This window comes from Lutjanus erythropterus, chromosome 18, assembly GCF_056507025.1.
Source record: "Lutjanus erythropterus isolate fLutEry1 chromosome 18, fLutEry1.hap2, whole genome shotgun sequence".
Taxonomy (NCBI): Eukaryota; Metazoa; Chordata; class Actinopteri; order Lutjaniformes; family Lutjanidae; genus Lutjanus; species Lutjanus erythropterus.
The window spans coordinates 34,081,816-34,097,078 of record NC_139334.1 but is presented as its reverse complement, the minus strand read 5'-3'; the positions used below and the strand labels follow the sequence as shown (position 1 = coordinate 34,097,078).

The window sequence follows — 15,263 nt, the reverse complement described above, 5'->3', positions numbered from 1 at the left end:
CTCTTTGGCAGAGATGAGAAGTACAAATAATCAATTCCTGTACTTGAATAGATTTTTCAGGTATCTATATTTTATTTTTCTGACAACTTTTTACTTTTACTCCCTACATTCGAACACAAATATCTGTACTTTCTACTCATCAATTTTCAAAAGAGGCTCATTACTTTAGTTGAAATGTATTTGAGGGGTAATATTGATTTTTTTTTTTTTGTCCACCACCAGAAGAACTGATTTCAACCCAAATGGATGGAACAATAACAAGGATGATTCCCCGGTGTATCCATCAGTGCATATCACATATGACATATGTAACAAAACGACAAATGACATAGACATAATGAGATGGAAAAACAATGTAACAAAACAAACAAAAAAAATGTACCAAGATGAAAATGACATATCATGACAAAAATAACATAAAAATGTAACAAGATGAAAAAAGATGTAATGAGACAAAAAACGTGAACAAGACGAAAAATGAGGTAACAAGGTGCAAGACAGCACAAAAGACGTAACAAGACAAAAAACATGGTAAGAAGTGTCAACACAAACAAAATAAAAGATATGACAATACAAAAAAACAACATAAACATATAAAGACAAAAACAACATAACAGACATAACAAGCTGATAAAGATGTAACAAAACAAAAAATGACGTAGAAGACTTAACAAGTCAAAAAACAATTTTAAAATACATAACGTTAAAATGATATAAAAGACATAAAAAGGATTCAAGGATTCAAGGATTCAAGGATTCAAGGTACTTTATTGTCATACCAGCTCACCTTTACAGTTTATGGTACGAAATTGGTACTCGGGTCCAGGATTGAGCCATAAATAATTAAAAACAAAGTATTTAAAGAGCGCAAATAAGGCAAGAGAAGAATATACACAAGACAATATAAGGTAAGGCAAATATACAAGTAAGACTAATAGATACAAGGATAAAGAGGCTGAGATCAGCACTGCTAATGCTAGGTCTAAGAGAAACACGCATGAGCAAGTATTTTAAGAGCACATGTTTAGTAAAGTGAGTTAGTGCGGTAAAGTGTGTGTGGTGCAGGTATGTGGTGGGGAGGGATGGAGAGAGTTGGGGGGGGTGGGGTCTATAGAGCATGGCTCGAGTTCAGCAGTCTGACAGCTTCGGGAAAGAAGCTGTTCCTGAGCCTGGTGGTTCTGCTCTGGATGCTCCTCAGCCGCCTGCCTGAGGGGAGGGGCTGGAACAGTTGGTGGGCGGGGTGGGTGGGGTCCTTCATGATGCGAAGGGCCCTCCCCCTGCATCGTGATGTATAGAGGTCCAGGGTGGTAGGAAGGCTGCTCCCCACTGTCCTCTGTGCTGCCTTCACCACCCTCTGCAGGTTCTTCCTCTCGGCAGCGGTGCAGCTGCCATGCCACACAGTGATGCAGGTGCAGAGGACGCTCTCCACCGCACAGTGGTAGAAGCTCCTCAGGACTGAGTTACCAAGTCCAGCTCTCCGCAGCTTCCTGAGGAAGTAGAGACGCTGGTGGGCCTTCCTGACCAGACAGGAGGTATTGGTTCTCCAGGTGAGGTCGTTAGATATATGCACACCCAGGTACCTGAAGCTGGAGACCACCTCCACAGCTGCTCCTCCGATGTACAGGGGAGCGGGGGGGTGCTTGTCCTTCCTGAAGTCCACCACCATCTCCTTGGTCTTCTTGACGTTGATGCAGAGGTTGTTTTCTCTGCACCACTGCACCAGGTGTTCCACCTCCTCTCTGTATTTGGACTCATCGTTGTTCGTGATGCGTCCCACCACTGCTGTGTCGTCCGCGAACTTCACTATATGACAGCTGGGGTGTCTCGCCGAGCAGTCATACGTCAGCAGAGTGAACAGGAGGGGGCTCAGCACACAGCCCTGGGGCGAGCCAGTGCTGAGGGTGATGGAGGAGGAGACGGTGTTGTGGATCCTGACAGTCTGGGGTCTGTCAGTCAGGAAGTCCAGGACCCAGTTCCCCAGTGTGGGACTCAATCCCAGAGAGGTGAGCTTCTGCACCAGGGTTTGTGGGATGATGGTGTTGAATGCTGAGGAGAAGTCCAAGAAGAGCAGGCGGGCGTAGGAGTTCTTGCTCTCCAGATGGGTTAGGGCTGTGTGGACCACCGATGAGATGGCATCGTCAGTGGAGCGGTTTTTCCGGTATGCGTACTGATGGGGGTCCACAGTGACGTCGATGGCGTTCTTGATGTGGGGCATGACCAGCCTCTCGAAGCACTTCATGACGACCGGGGTGAGAGCTATGGGTCGGTAGTCGTTTAGGCCTGTCACTGTGGGGCACTTGGGGACAGGGACAATTGTGGCAGTTTTTAGGCAGGTGGGGATGGATGCCAGTGACAGTGAGGTGTTGAAGATGTCCGCCAACACCTCGGACAGCTGGTGTGCACAGTCTCTCAGTACCCGCCCTGAGATGTTGTCGGGGCCTGCAGCTTTGCGGGGATTGATTCCCTGAAGGGTCTTCCTCACGTCTGCAGTGGTCACACTGAGGGGTGTGTCACCGGGTGGTGGTATAAGTCTGGTGCTGGGGGGGGTGTCAGGGTCCTCAAAGCGGGCGTAGAACCTGTTGAGTGCGTCTGGCAAGGAGGGGTCCCTGGGGCACTGTGCGTCCTTGGTGTTGTAATCCGTGATGCACTTGATGCCCTGCCACATGCGCCGGGGGTCGTTTGTGGTGAAGTGACCCTGGATTTTCTTTGCGTATGTGGCTTTGGCCCTTGCAATGCCTGCAGTCAGTTCTTTCCTCGCCTCTCTGAGCGCTGGTGCCTCACCTGCCCTGAACGCAGCGTCCCTGGCTTTCAGCAGAGCTCTGACCTCAGCATTCAGCCAGGGTTTCTGGTTCGGGTAGCAGGTTAGCGTCTTGGTGGTGGTGACATCATCAGTGCACTTAGAGATGAATCCGAGGACGGAGGAGGTGTATTCCTCCAGGTCCAGCTCTCCCTCACACGTGGCTGCGTCCCTGAAGATCTGCCAGTCTGTGCACTGAAAACAGTCCTGGAGCACAGAGGCTGAGTCCCTTGGCCACACAGTGACTGTCTTCTTGGTTGGCCTGGACCGTCTCAACAGGGGGCGGTATGTTGGCGCCAGCAGGATGGAGATGTGGTCGGAGAGGCCAAGGTGGGGGCGAGGAAGGGCTCTGTATGCACCGCGGATGTTACTGTACACGCAGTCCAGAGTGTTGTTTCCACGTGTGGGGATGGTGACGTGCTGGTAGAAACTGGGCAGAGTGTCCGTCAGTTTCACGTGATTGAAGTCCCCTGCAATCACGTAAAACGCCTCCGGGTGCCTCGTCTGCAGCGAGCTAATGGTGTCGTGTAGCTCCTGTAGTGCTTCGTTAGCATTAGCATTAGCACCCGGCGGGATGTAAACAATGGTGACGAACACCGCGGTAAACTCCCGTGGCAGATAGTACGGCCGACATCTTACAGTCATCAGTTCAATCGCCTCGGAGCAGTGGCTTTTTACCAGTCCGCAGTTCGTGCTCCAGCGCTCGTTCACGTAGATACAGAGTCCTCCTCCCCGTGTTTTGCCCGAACGGTAGTCGCGGTCCGCTCGGAAGAGCTGTAGTCCATCGATCTGGTAGGCTGAGTCCGGCATGTTGTTGTTAAGCCAGGTTTCCGTGAGGCAAAGAACAGCACAGTTCCTCATCTCCGTAAAAGCACTCAGCCTCAGACGTAACAGGTCCACCTTGTTGTCCAGAGAACGGACGTTGGCCAGAAAGAGAGTTGGAATCGGCGGTCTGTTAGCCTTTAGCCGGGCTAGCATGCCCGCCCGCTTTCCTCTCTTTTGTTTACGGGCACATCGTCTCCTTTTGCCCGCGTCTCCACGTACTCTGCTGCGCCACACCGTTGACCTCAGGAGCCGGTGCCTTCCGAGTACGGATTTCAGCTTTGGTGAGATTGTGATCGCCGAACTTCCTCTGATGGCTAACAGTTCGGTTGTGCTGTACTTCACCTGCGAGTTTTGCACTAAACTAGTGCCAAAGACGGCCTCAGAGGTTTTTAAAGTAAGGCTTGGTCCCGGGAGCTCGAGAAGCCGCTGCACCGCTGTGCGCCGCCATCTTGGATGTGACATCATCATGAGGAAAACAGCATAATAAAGACAAAAAGGACGTAATAAGATGAGACACAGAGAAGGGAGGCTCAACCAGAGAACAGAGGAGCTTCATTTAGTTTTGCACAGAAATGTCCTTCAGAGGACGTCATCTTATTTTTATAGTCTGAGTACATTTCAGAGCCTGTACTTTTTACTTTCACTTGAATAAAGAAGTTGAATCGATACTTCCTCTTTTTTTTTTTTTCACTGTATTACTTGAGTACAGACTGTGTGCACTTTTGCCTCGTCTGTCTGTACCACTGCAGTACCTGAACTGTGAGTGTTACTATGGGCTGTTACTATGAAGAAGACAGCTCCAGATGATGCAAATCAATACCCAGTGCTTCTATTTTTAAATGTGGTGTTTGTTGAGTTTATCATGCAGTATTGACATTTTACAGGTCATTGTACAGAGTTATTGGGTGTGCTGTGATGCAGCGTGTGGTGCAGGAGACAGCTGTCAGATTCTTCAGCTCAGAGAAGTGGACAGACATGACGCTTCACTGTTATAGTAACGCTGATACTTAGGTCAAATTATGTGAGCTGTCGGGACTCGGTGATGGGATGGAGATGTGGAGGAGCAGCGGTGGAGTTTGGGAGCGGATGGATGTGCTGACCACGGGGCTGCAGCAGGAACAGTTGAAGGGTTGGGGCTGATGTGGTGACAGGAGCCACTGAAGGGCAGGTGAAGGAGGGAGCTCTCCGGCTCTCTAAGGAGCAGCGGAGAGAATTAGAGCGAGCAGGCCGGTGACTGTTCCCGCTGCTTAATAAGAACTGACGTTACACAACATAATCCACCTCAGCAGTCTGTGCTGCGGCTGGAACAAGTTATTTTTGAAAAGAAGGTACAGGCTGCATGGAAAGCTGCGGCACTCTGCCCTCTGACAGCCCAGACTGTGAATCATGGCGCACGACTCAACTGCGCATGCATTCTTTCTCCCTCACACACACACACACACACACACACACACACACACACACAAGTACGCTGCTATTCATTCTATTCAGCCACTGTCACACTGCAACACTAACACACTCATACACAAACACAGTGTTATATTAATACTCATGTAGCCAAACCGTGCACCACTGACTCACATGACCCGAGCCTGACTTGTCTGCCCCTTCCGAAAAAAAAAGCACACGTAGAAAACATCAGTTTGGGGGAATATTCTGCGTGTCTGGTCCAAGGATGAGTCTCAGAGTTCTCTTAATGTTAATCAAAATACACATTTTTAAACCATAATTCTTATTTAGCTTTAATTTAGAAGGACTACAGAGTTGACATGTTATGGTTGAGACACATCTGATGGTAATATTATTAAATAAATTGATCAAAAAATATAGTTTACCAGTGTTTGAGCAGTATTCCTGCTTTTTTTTTTAAACCAAGAAGTGAGACAGGGGTCCTTAGTGTATAGCTGACCCTTTTTATGCCTGATTAAATCATGTTTTTATAAAAATCTGACAGAGTTATAATCTTGGACACAACTATAAAGGTTACAAAAAACATTTAAAACAAAGATTATTACAACAGCACTTTTGTTGAGTAGGTATTGATAGTTTTAGTAAAACAAAAAATTTCATAAATTACACATATTTCATACATTAATAAATTCTTAATGAATACATTTCCCCCAAACACTTGGAATTAGAGTGTTTATATTAATCTTTTTTTTTTTTGTAGGACATGATTTGTCCTAGTCCTCAAGAATGGGTGACCTGTAATATTCTATACTGTGAACTGCAGTAAGATTAACACATCAACGTATCAACCTATATACATTTTATATCTTTATTGTAAAGAGTTTCTATTTCCAACGCAAAACAGTGTCTGATTGTTCAGTGTTAAACTATTTTGATTGATTGATCAGTGAAGTAATTTTTAATGCAGACATGGCAGACAGTGCTGTTTTTAGCCTCTTAAATACACTTTTTTCTATTTAATATAATATTAAACTTAATATCTTTGGGTTTTGGACTGACAAAACATGTAAGAAGTAACTTAAGAATAATTAACTTAAGAATAATTATTAATTGCAGCACTAGATTAAAAGTAAAAAAGGGAGAGAGAATTGAAAAGTACACTATGAGGGTGTGGTAAAATATTTCGGAATTAACTATTAGTATTAAATCAGCTGGATAGTTTTTAAACATTGCATCACCAGTGAACATTTGCTTGATTTAACATGACTTATGGTATAAAATTCAAACTCAAACAGGCTTTATTATCGCAGTACTTGACACCATACAGTGAATATAGGGATGCACAAATCAAGTTTGTTTTGGCCCTGATCCAAGTCCTTTAATATTAAGGATGTGCTGATACTGAATCCAGTCCAATACCTATATATTTATCTGCAGTAAATGCTGATAAAATATGTATCTGACACACTGTAATAACAGCTGTGGCCTCCTAAACCTGACACACCTAATTACTCAACCTTAACCTAACATGAATCCTCTGTTCCTTGCTGTGGTTTGAAGATGACAGATTGCAGCTTTTGATATTGATTTGATCTGACTCTTAAAGTTTAACTTTTTGTTTTCAAAGACATGATGAGTGCAGAATCTCAGCCTTTCTTATTTTGCACAAAAGACATTTATTTCAGATTCGTCTGTGTTTGGCAGAAGGACCTCAGTCATTGATATGAGAGAACCCATGGGACTGCATTTGCCCAGCCCTGGCTCCTAGAATTTACTTTTGTACATTAATAAATTGTTTTGTTTTTAATGCTGTTGTGGTAACAATGTAATTCCAGCCTGAATTCTGTTTGAAATATTGCATTGAAACAATACATTTGTATAACATGCTGGATCCATACAGATGGTGTTGGGGTGGTTTGCAGGGACACAAAGTACAGGACTTCCACACCCAGCCTGAGGTTCTTGGTAGAAATTAGGAAAATATTGTGATTTTTGGTAGGTTTGTCCAATAAAAGCACTTTAATCCTCCATTAATTACCAACATTTCCTGATTATGTGTGTGTGTGCCGTTACCAATTAGTTGTATAAAAATAGATTCTAGGAGAGAGGGCTAATTTTTCTATCTGACAGAATGAGATACATTTGTGTGCTGTCTGTGAAATTATGATGATTGAGTTTACTGATTTACATCATTTTACCTAACTGAAGCTTGGAAATGATGATTAAAAGAGATCCAAACACTGAGCCTTGGGGGATTCCCCATTTCACAACTGTCCGCTCAGATGCTTAGTGGCTGATTGAGACCAGGCAAGTTCTGTCCTGAAGATAGGATGTGAATGTCTTTCAATCTGTGTGAGAAAAACAACATTTCTTTAAAACGATACATTTGTTTAATGTACTGGATTTGCAAAGAGGTGGTTGGGGTGGTTTCCAGGCATACACAGAACAGGACTTCCACAGTCTGGAGTACTTAGTTAAGGTTGGGGAAATATTTTGATTTTGGGTGCATTTGTGCAATACACAAAGTAAAGGGCAAACACTTAAGTCAAAGTTAGAATTATTATGATTTTTGTTAAATGTTAAAAAAAAATGTATATCTCAAGTCATTGCGGACTTTTGAGTAATTCTGTAGACAACTGGATATTGTATTGCATGGTTGCTTGTTTTGGCAGAAAACAAATGCAATATGTTGTCAGTGAATAATTTACTGAAAATTCTGATACTGAAATCCAGTATCAACAATTTTGCAACAACATGTCCTCATTGTGTGAACAGAAAATGTGTTTTTGATCATTATATTATTATTATCTCCTCTAAAAACATATTTGCAGTTGTAATGTAGTTGACAGAATAAGGTTGTCAGCATGATTGTCTACATAATTATAATAACTGATCTTAATGTTTTATATAATTTGGCAGCAAGAATGTAAATGATATTAATAAAAAAAAAATAGAGACGCAAGGATTTAGCCTCATGTCGGTCCACTCAAATGCATAGAAGCTGACTGAGACAAAACAGTTCCCAACCTTGGAGATAGATATGAGCTACTTTTGGATTGTCATACAGTCCAACCGAGTCTTCCAGGCTGTCCAGCAGTATTGTATAGTCAGAGATCAGGACAACCACTGAAATCTTGCCGAGGTCAGTTTCTAGATTTTGGCTCAAAGTTTCCAAAGTTTTGAAGTTTCTTAAATCCTGATACACAACTTATGAAATCCTGTTACTTACAAAAAAGAAAGTTTGATGCTGGGCACAATCTGAAAGTCTGAACCTCAAACTCAGCACACAGGAAATTGCACTGGGCAGGACAGCTCCATGAGTCATCGGCCTGCTGATGTCAATGTGCTAACCTTCCTCTTGCCTCTGTCATTCCCGCAGGACTACACCATCACCATGTACTTCCAGCAGTCCTGGAGAGACAAGCGCCTCTCCTACACAGGCATTCCTCTCAATCTCACCCTGGACAACCGGGTGGCAGACCAGCTGTGGGTCCCTGACACCTACTTCATTAATGACAAGAAGTCCTTCGTCCACGGCGTGACAGTGAAGAACCGGATGATCCGACTGCACCCTGATGGAACCGTGCTCTATGGTCTCAGGTAGGAGACATCCCCACTCTGCACTTCATAGTACTTTTGATTGCAGAACTGAACTGTTCAGAATTTTGGTGCTCTTTGGTACAAACTTCTTTCTTGTGTTTCCTCTGCATTTCCCTCAAAATGCATTATATTTTATTAACGGATTCCAAGAGACAGAGTTTACGGAAAATAAGATTAATTTATTGTCATACATAATTTGGCCTTATAGAAGCATGTGAATAATAATTAAAAGAGACCCTGAAGATCGAGCCTTGGAAACTCCCAAATTTGTGGTTGATTGAGAGCAAACAGTTCCTGACCTGGCTTCCCAAAGTCTGAACTGTTAAGGTCGGCTTTGGCACGATGTTCTTTCCTTTGTTTCCTCTGCATATACAAACTGGGACCTGGATATACACCATTTACAATGAGAGGGCAAAAGCAGGACCAACTACTGTAAGTTATTTCTATGTGGTCTTTGGCAGAAATGAGAAGTACAAATACTCAATTATTGTAATTAAATAGACTTTTCAGGCATCTATACTTTATTTTTCTGGCAACTTTCTACCTTTTCTTCCTACATTTTAACACAACTATCTACTCCTTACATTTTCAGAACTGTCTTGTTGCTTTAGTTTGGAGATGCAATGCATGAAAACAACATAAAAAGATGTACAAAGACTAAAACTGCAAAAGACGCAACAAGATGTAACAAGATGAAATTAATGTAAACAGCATAACAAGATGAAAACGACATAACAAGATTAAAGGACATAACATGACAAAAAAGACCTGCCAATACATGACAAGACAAAAATGACGTAAAAGACTTCAGATGAAAACGACATAACAAGACGAAAATGATGTAACAATACATAACCAGGCGAAAATGACATAAAAGATCTTACAAGATGAATGTGATGTAACAAGATAACGATGTAAAAAGACGTAACAAGACGAAGACACGGTGAGAGACATAACAGTGCATAACAACATAAAAAAGATAATAAAGATGTAACAGGAAGAAACAGACAAAGAGGAAGACTTGACATTGAAGAAAAGGTGAGGTTCAGTTCACTTTGCAAAGAAGTAGACTGTAGAAAAGTTCTTCAGAGGGTTACTTTTTTGTTTAGTATCTGTGATTTTACTTGAGTACAGAATCTGTGGCCACATCTGCTCTTTGAAGGCTGACAGAAGTGTGCTGTGGAAGAGGTGGCACTGATGCTATTGAGTTTATTTCACATTAATGTGAACATCAGACTCAACAATGCATCCAGGTCCCTGCTGGGGCCTGCATTAATCCAGTTGGTGGCCCAAATAGATGTCCAGCCCATCAAATCACGTCTTTATTTGCTCCGCCGTTTAATTATTTGTCCATTTTGTTTCATCTTTTGAATTTTTTAACAGTGTGGTCCTCCTTTAGATACAGTCAGGTTTGTCCAATGGTTTCCAAAGAGCGTCGCCAGATAGGTCTGAGGGGTCATGAGATGATTAACAGGAGAGAGAGACAGAGGAATAAAGAAAGTTCTGATGCATAAATCCATTTTAAATGTTGTTACTTTTCTCTAATCTTTGCCTTTTTTGAAATAATCCTTTTATGTCTTTGTTCTCAAGTGATTATTAGAATGAAACAATCTGAGAAATTTTGAGGGGGAATGTCACTTTGGTGAACCGCTAACAACTCAGACATCTGAAGCACGGCAAAGGGCTCCAACCAGACACTGATCTGACAGGGGTCACAAGTCAAATGGTTGGGAAATACTGGTTTAATATTAACAAGGTGTTATATTTTATCTCCATCTGTAAAGTACAGCCCGTTCTCAATCTCAGTGTGCCAAATACAGCTGCTTTGTCAGTGCCCTTCTAGCGCTGTAGGTACCCCTCTAGCATCATTTCTGGATGGACCCCTTTAGCTTTATGTGCCATCAAAGTCAGGTGACGTAGTGTAAAAGGTGAGAAAGTCCACTTGTGGAGGACACGAGGTGGATGGATGATCAATGATGGATGACTTTCAACCAGGAGACCGGGTTTTGTGTTCTGTGTGAAACCAATCATTAACACTTTTTAACTTATGTATCCTCCATATAAGCAGTTTTAACCAAGTAATTTTGTTGCCCAAACCTAATCAAGTCATTTTGTTGCCTTTATTTTGAAAGAGATGAAGAAAAAAATTGTACTTCTTGACAGTAGTCACATTGATGAACAAAAAATAAACTTGTGGAGCCTCAGTTGATCCTAATGCTTAAAGGTACACTTAGTTTTATGCAGTATATACACAATCATGTATCATCAGGACATTAGACAGGAGGACGCTACTTTACATAGGTCAATTCCACAAACACTGTTAGCACTTTATCCAAGGTTCAAGATATCTGCGTACCAAACAGGTTGCCACTTCTTAGACAAAACATGAAACATTATAATCTGAAGGGTGCTGATGCCTCTCTGTTCAGCACATGACAGGCTTAATTACATAACCCAAGTATCCTGGGTTATAGTGTTATGCTGGTTTGAGTGATCCATCCACCCACCTCCTCCAAATCTGGACTCTGGCTCCTTATAACTTCTCCTGTTGTGTTTACTATGTCCACTAGGGGGCTCCGCCAAATAATAAATGAACATATGCTTGCATTAGCAGCCCACAAGGATGTTTCTCTGGTGAGGATGGGCTGAATTTTTCGGTTTTGGTCTGTGTGAGAGTTTAAACAACCCTTCAGGAACCAATTGAAATTCCAGTTTGGGGCTTGTTTATTTTGACTGAGGTGTTTATATGGAGCATTTTTGTTCTGTTTGGGCTTTTAAACTGATTATAATCTGAATATTAGGTTTCATCGTAAACAAACAACATTGAGTGTGTTATATATGCTTATTCTCCATCATTTACAATAAAGAAGTCAGCAGTTTTTTTGGACATATTTGAACTAGTACTGTCTGAGTTCTGGTCATCACGCAGACAGGGGTGTTTCTAGAGGGGGGCACTGTGGGGCAGTGGTCACCCTTGGAATCACCCGAAGTACCATCCTGTTAATGCTCAAGAATGATTACTTCTGTCCAGTGACAGGTGGGACATTACTTTAAACCAACTTGTTGGCATGTTTTTTTTTTTTAATATTATTATTATTATTTGGGCTTTTGCCTTTATTGTGATAGTGACAGCTGAGGATATGACAGGGAAGTGGGGTGGAGAGAGGAGGGGGATGCAGCAAATGGGCCGCCGGTGGGAGGCAAACCAGTGGCCGCTGCAGAGGACCAACAGCCTCAGTATGTGGGACACACACTCTAACAACTGAGCTATTGGGGGGCTGACATGTATTTTTAAATGTGCATTGTTTTCTTTCATATGTAACCTACGTTTAATTCATTTAGGTTAATGTAGTTAAATCACAGATCCTTAAAATAAATGTTCATGATGTAGTTTTGAGTCGCACAGTCTGAGAAAAGAGATAGAAAGGAGCTAAAGAAAGTATGGTGCCTCACTGTTGTGACTGGCAGGACTAGAAATGTTTTAAATACAATTTTTAAACACTAATGATAATCAATTATAGTGGATATGAGAAATGGTACAATAATGTGCACATGTTCGTGCATCTGCACATATTTCATGCCACTTCTGCATAAGTCAGCCCAGTCAAAGAAGTCTGGATACACCCCTGCATGCCGGGCATTCTAGTGGGACACTTATTTATTTATTTTTTCTTAATAGTGTTGTCTTATCTCAACGTGTACCTCGAGTTTAACAGGCACAGTCGCTGCAGTTGTTTTTCCCTGCAAATGAGCCTGTGTTGACAGTTGAGATGCATCAGCGTTTTATTTCGATCTATTTACGGTGACAAATCTTCCCATCACTCGCTCTGACAGTCACTATTTCTGACTGCTGTGCACCTGGGAAATTTGTGCCAGAAAGTGTAGCAGGCAAATATGAGCTGTCATGTCAGCAGCCCTTGCTTTGTCATAATTGCATATTTACCAGGGATTTTAGTAGTACTGTATTTAATGTAGTAATGTTATTGTGTAAAATGAAAACACATTTTGCTGTGTCCATGCCACGTCCCAGTGATGTTTTGTCATGCCCTTCAGCGTCTCATTCAGATGCACAAAATACCCCTTAGCATCAGAATAGCCTCTTTTACACTGCACAAAAAACACTAACATCCACTAACTTCTGGCTTTTTTCTTGAGTGGGAAAGTGTACAGTTGTTCTTCATTTCTGGGTCAAATGACTCTGCAGTAGTCAGGAGTTTTTGTGAGCTTGGTAGTGATGGAAACATGACATCCGGGTGAATTCCCCTTTTCCGGTGGAGAGGCAGTAAACGCTCGTCATCTCTGTCTGTAACTTCTGCAACTCTTTCACCTCTTTTCCAAATACATGTGCTGCCTCAGCTGTACTCCATTACAACAGGACTACCTGCTTGAAAGTCTGCATTTAATTAATATACGCTCATAAACTGTGGACAAAATATTTCATTTCCTATAAATTCTTTGCAATAAAAGTCCCCACTTATTTTGTAATTAGGCAGCAAACTAAAGTAAATAAGAAATAAGTAAAGTAAAGCAGATACTTGAACATACAACAGTTTGATTTTCAAACCACAGAGATTCAGTTAGAAGCTACAAAAGAAACTTAAAATTTCTCTGCTGCACAGACGTGAGTTTAGACGCAGCTCCCCTCAAGTAACTTGAACTTTGAGCGCAGCACTCGGGGGGGAAATCTTGAGTGGTGAGCCACACCAAGGGTATCCTCGTCGGGCATCACCGCCCTCTCCACAGGAAAACAACGGGACAGCCAGCGCAGAATGTTTTTACCGCTGATCATGTGTGGAGGCCTTTAAATATGCTCTCTGGCAGCATTTTATGCCAATGCTAAAGGGTACCTTGTGCATCAGAAATGACAAGGAGCGTGACAGTTTTGCATTTTACAACCTGGGATGTGTACAGGTTGCCCATCCTCAGGGTAACACCAGAGTGCTGCAACAACAAACTTTAGGAACCACTGCAGCAGGGAGTTCGATAGAAAATCATGAGAAATTGGCATTCATTGCAACATGTTGTATAATAATCAGTGCCTAGGAAAAATGTCTCGCTTTAAAGCAATATGACTGCCTCTCAACTCTGAACTAATAATTACATGAGTGTTTGACTCTCGTTTTAGAGCTCCTTGGCTTTATGCAACACCAACTTTGGGAACCACTGCAGCAGGGTGCATCATGTTTATCCTTCTAGTACATCTTGTCAGCCAATCACAGTGCGACGTTGGAACTAAGTGTTATGTAATGACCAGTAAATAAGAAAGACGTCTCGCTTTCAAGCAATACGGCTGCCTAATGAGTCTGGATTAATAATTACATGAATGTTTGCCTCACATTTTAGAGCTCATTGGCTTTTTCAGAGTGGCCACACAACCTGTGTGTGTATGTGCGTTGTTTTCCAGCACATCCTAATTAGACTATGACTTTTGGCCATGTTTCCGTACAAAACCACTGCAGAATTCAGTTAGCAGCAGCTGATTAGCATGGAGAGCATTCCTCAAAGGCCTCCATCAGAGGCTAAGTGTTGCTCTGTCTGTGTCTCCTCTGGAGCTTTGAGGGAGAACCAGCTGGTAAATCATTTATGAAGCCTCTCCTGGTGCAGTGTACACATGGCCGTGCCCTCTGCAGCAGAGCGCCACTCCGATGAAGTGAGCCGCGTGGAGTTAACCGAGGAAACAGTGGGCCGGTCACTGTCAATAATTCAGTCCTCCGAGTTCAAAGGCATTCTGCGTTTCAGAGGGAGAGGAGTGATGACTTGACAGTTTTCAGCTGAGAGGGGTTTTTTTTTTTTTTTTTTTAGCTTTGAGGCGAAGCTGCACATTTTAATAAGGTGTTTTGGCATACATCAAGGCCTGTCCTGGATCAGCATCTAATTCTGACATTTCAAATCGCTGTGACACACAGTGGCTGTCAGGGTTTCACTGATCATAGTGTCACTGACCATTTCAGTCAATGGCTGTGATTTTATATGGACTGTTGATGTACTTGTCATGTTCTGTTTTCTCTCTTATAAGACAAAGTTTAGACTATTCAAACTTTGTTTTTTTATATTTTTTCATTGATTTCTTGACTTGCAGTACTTGCTTTCATTTTGATCTTGGGTCTTGTGATGGGGTGTGTGTGTGCGCAACTGTGGTACAGCTAACCTCACATACTAGTGGACCCATCAGCATGTATTTCTGTGCATATTTATGACTGTATGCATCTTACTGACTGCTGACTCTTCGCACTTCTCTCTTCACACAAGTCATTAAGACCTGCAAGGTTAAAAGCAGAGCCTGTACAGTCTGTCTGTTTTGCTGTAGCTCAAAAGCCGACATCCAAGGAGAGACTTGGTCTCCTCTTGTGTCAGAGCATCTACAGATTAATTCCACACTATACATATGCTCCGATACACTAAAGTTAGGCACAGTTTGAGATGAACAAACACCGTTTTGTTAGGTTTAACGCCATCTCAACTGTGATGGAGCCGCTTTGCATCACCATATAGGAGCATTCAAGATCCGCTAGACGCAATGTGTATTGAGAGAAACAGACATTGCCACAAAATTAACTGTAAGTTTCTTAATTCTGTTTCTCCTATTTTTTTTTTTTTTTTTTTTGGTGTTATAAACATGATAAATTGAGCA

The 15,263-nt window shown here is 42.4% G+C and overlaps 1 protein-coding gene across 1 annotated transcript in view; it reads left to right on the top strand.

Annotated features, from left to right (window-relative positions):
- gabrb1 (gamma-aminobutyric acid type A receptor subunit beta1) overlaps positions 1-15,263 on the top strand; it is a 97,204-nt gene that overhangs the window by 44,625 nt on the left and 37,316 nt on the right. The window contains exon 4 of the mRNA XM_084741961.1: positions 8,412-8,632. Coding sequence (XP_084598087.1) covers positions 8,412-8,632 — 221 coding nt within the window. The remainder of the gene's footprint in view (positions 1-8,411; positions 8,633-15,263) is intronic.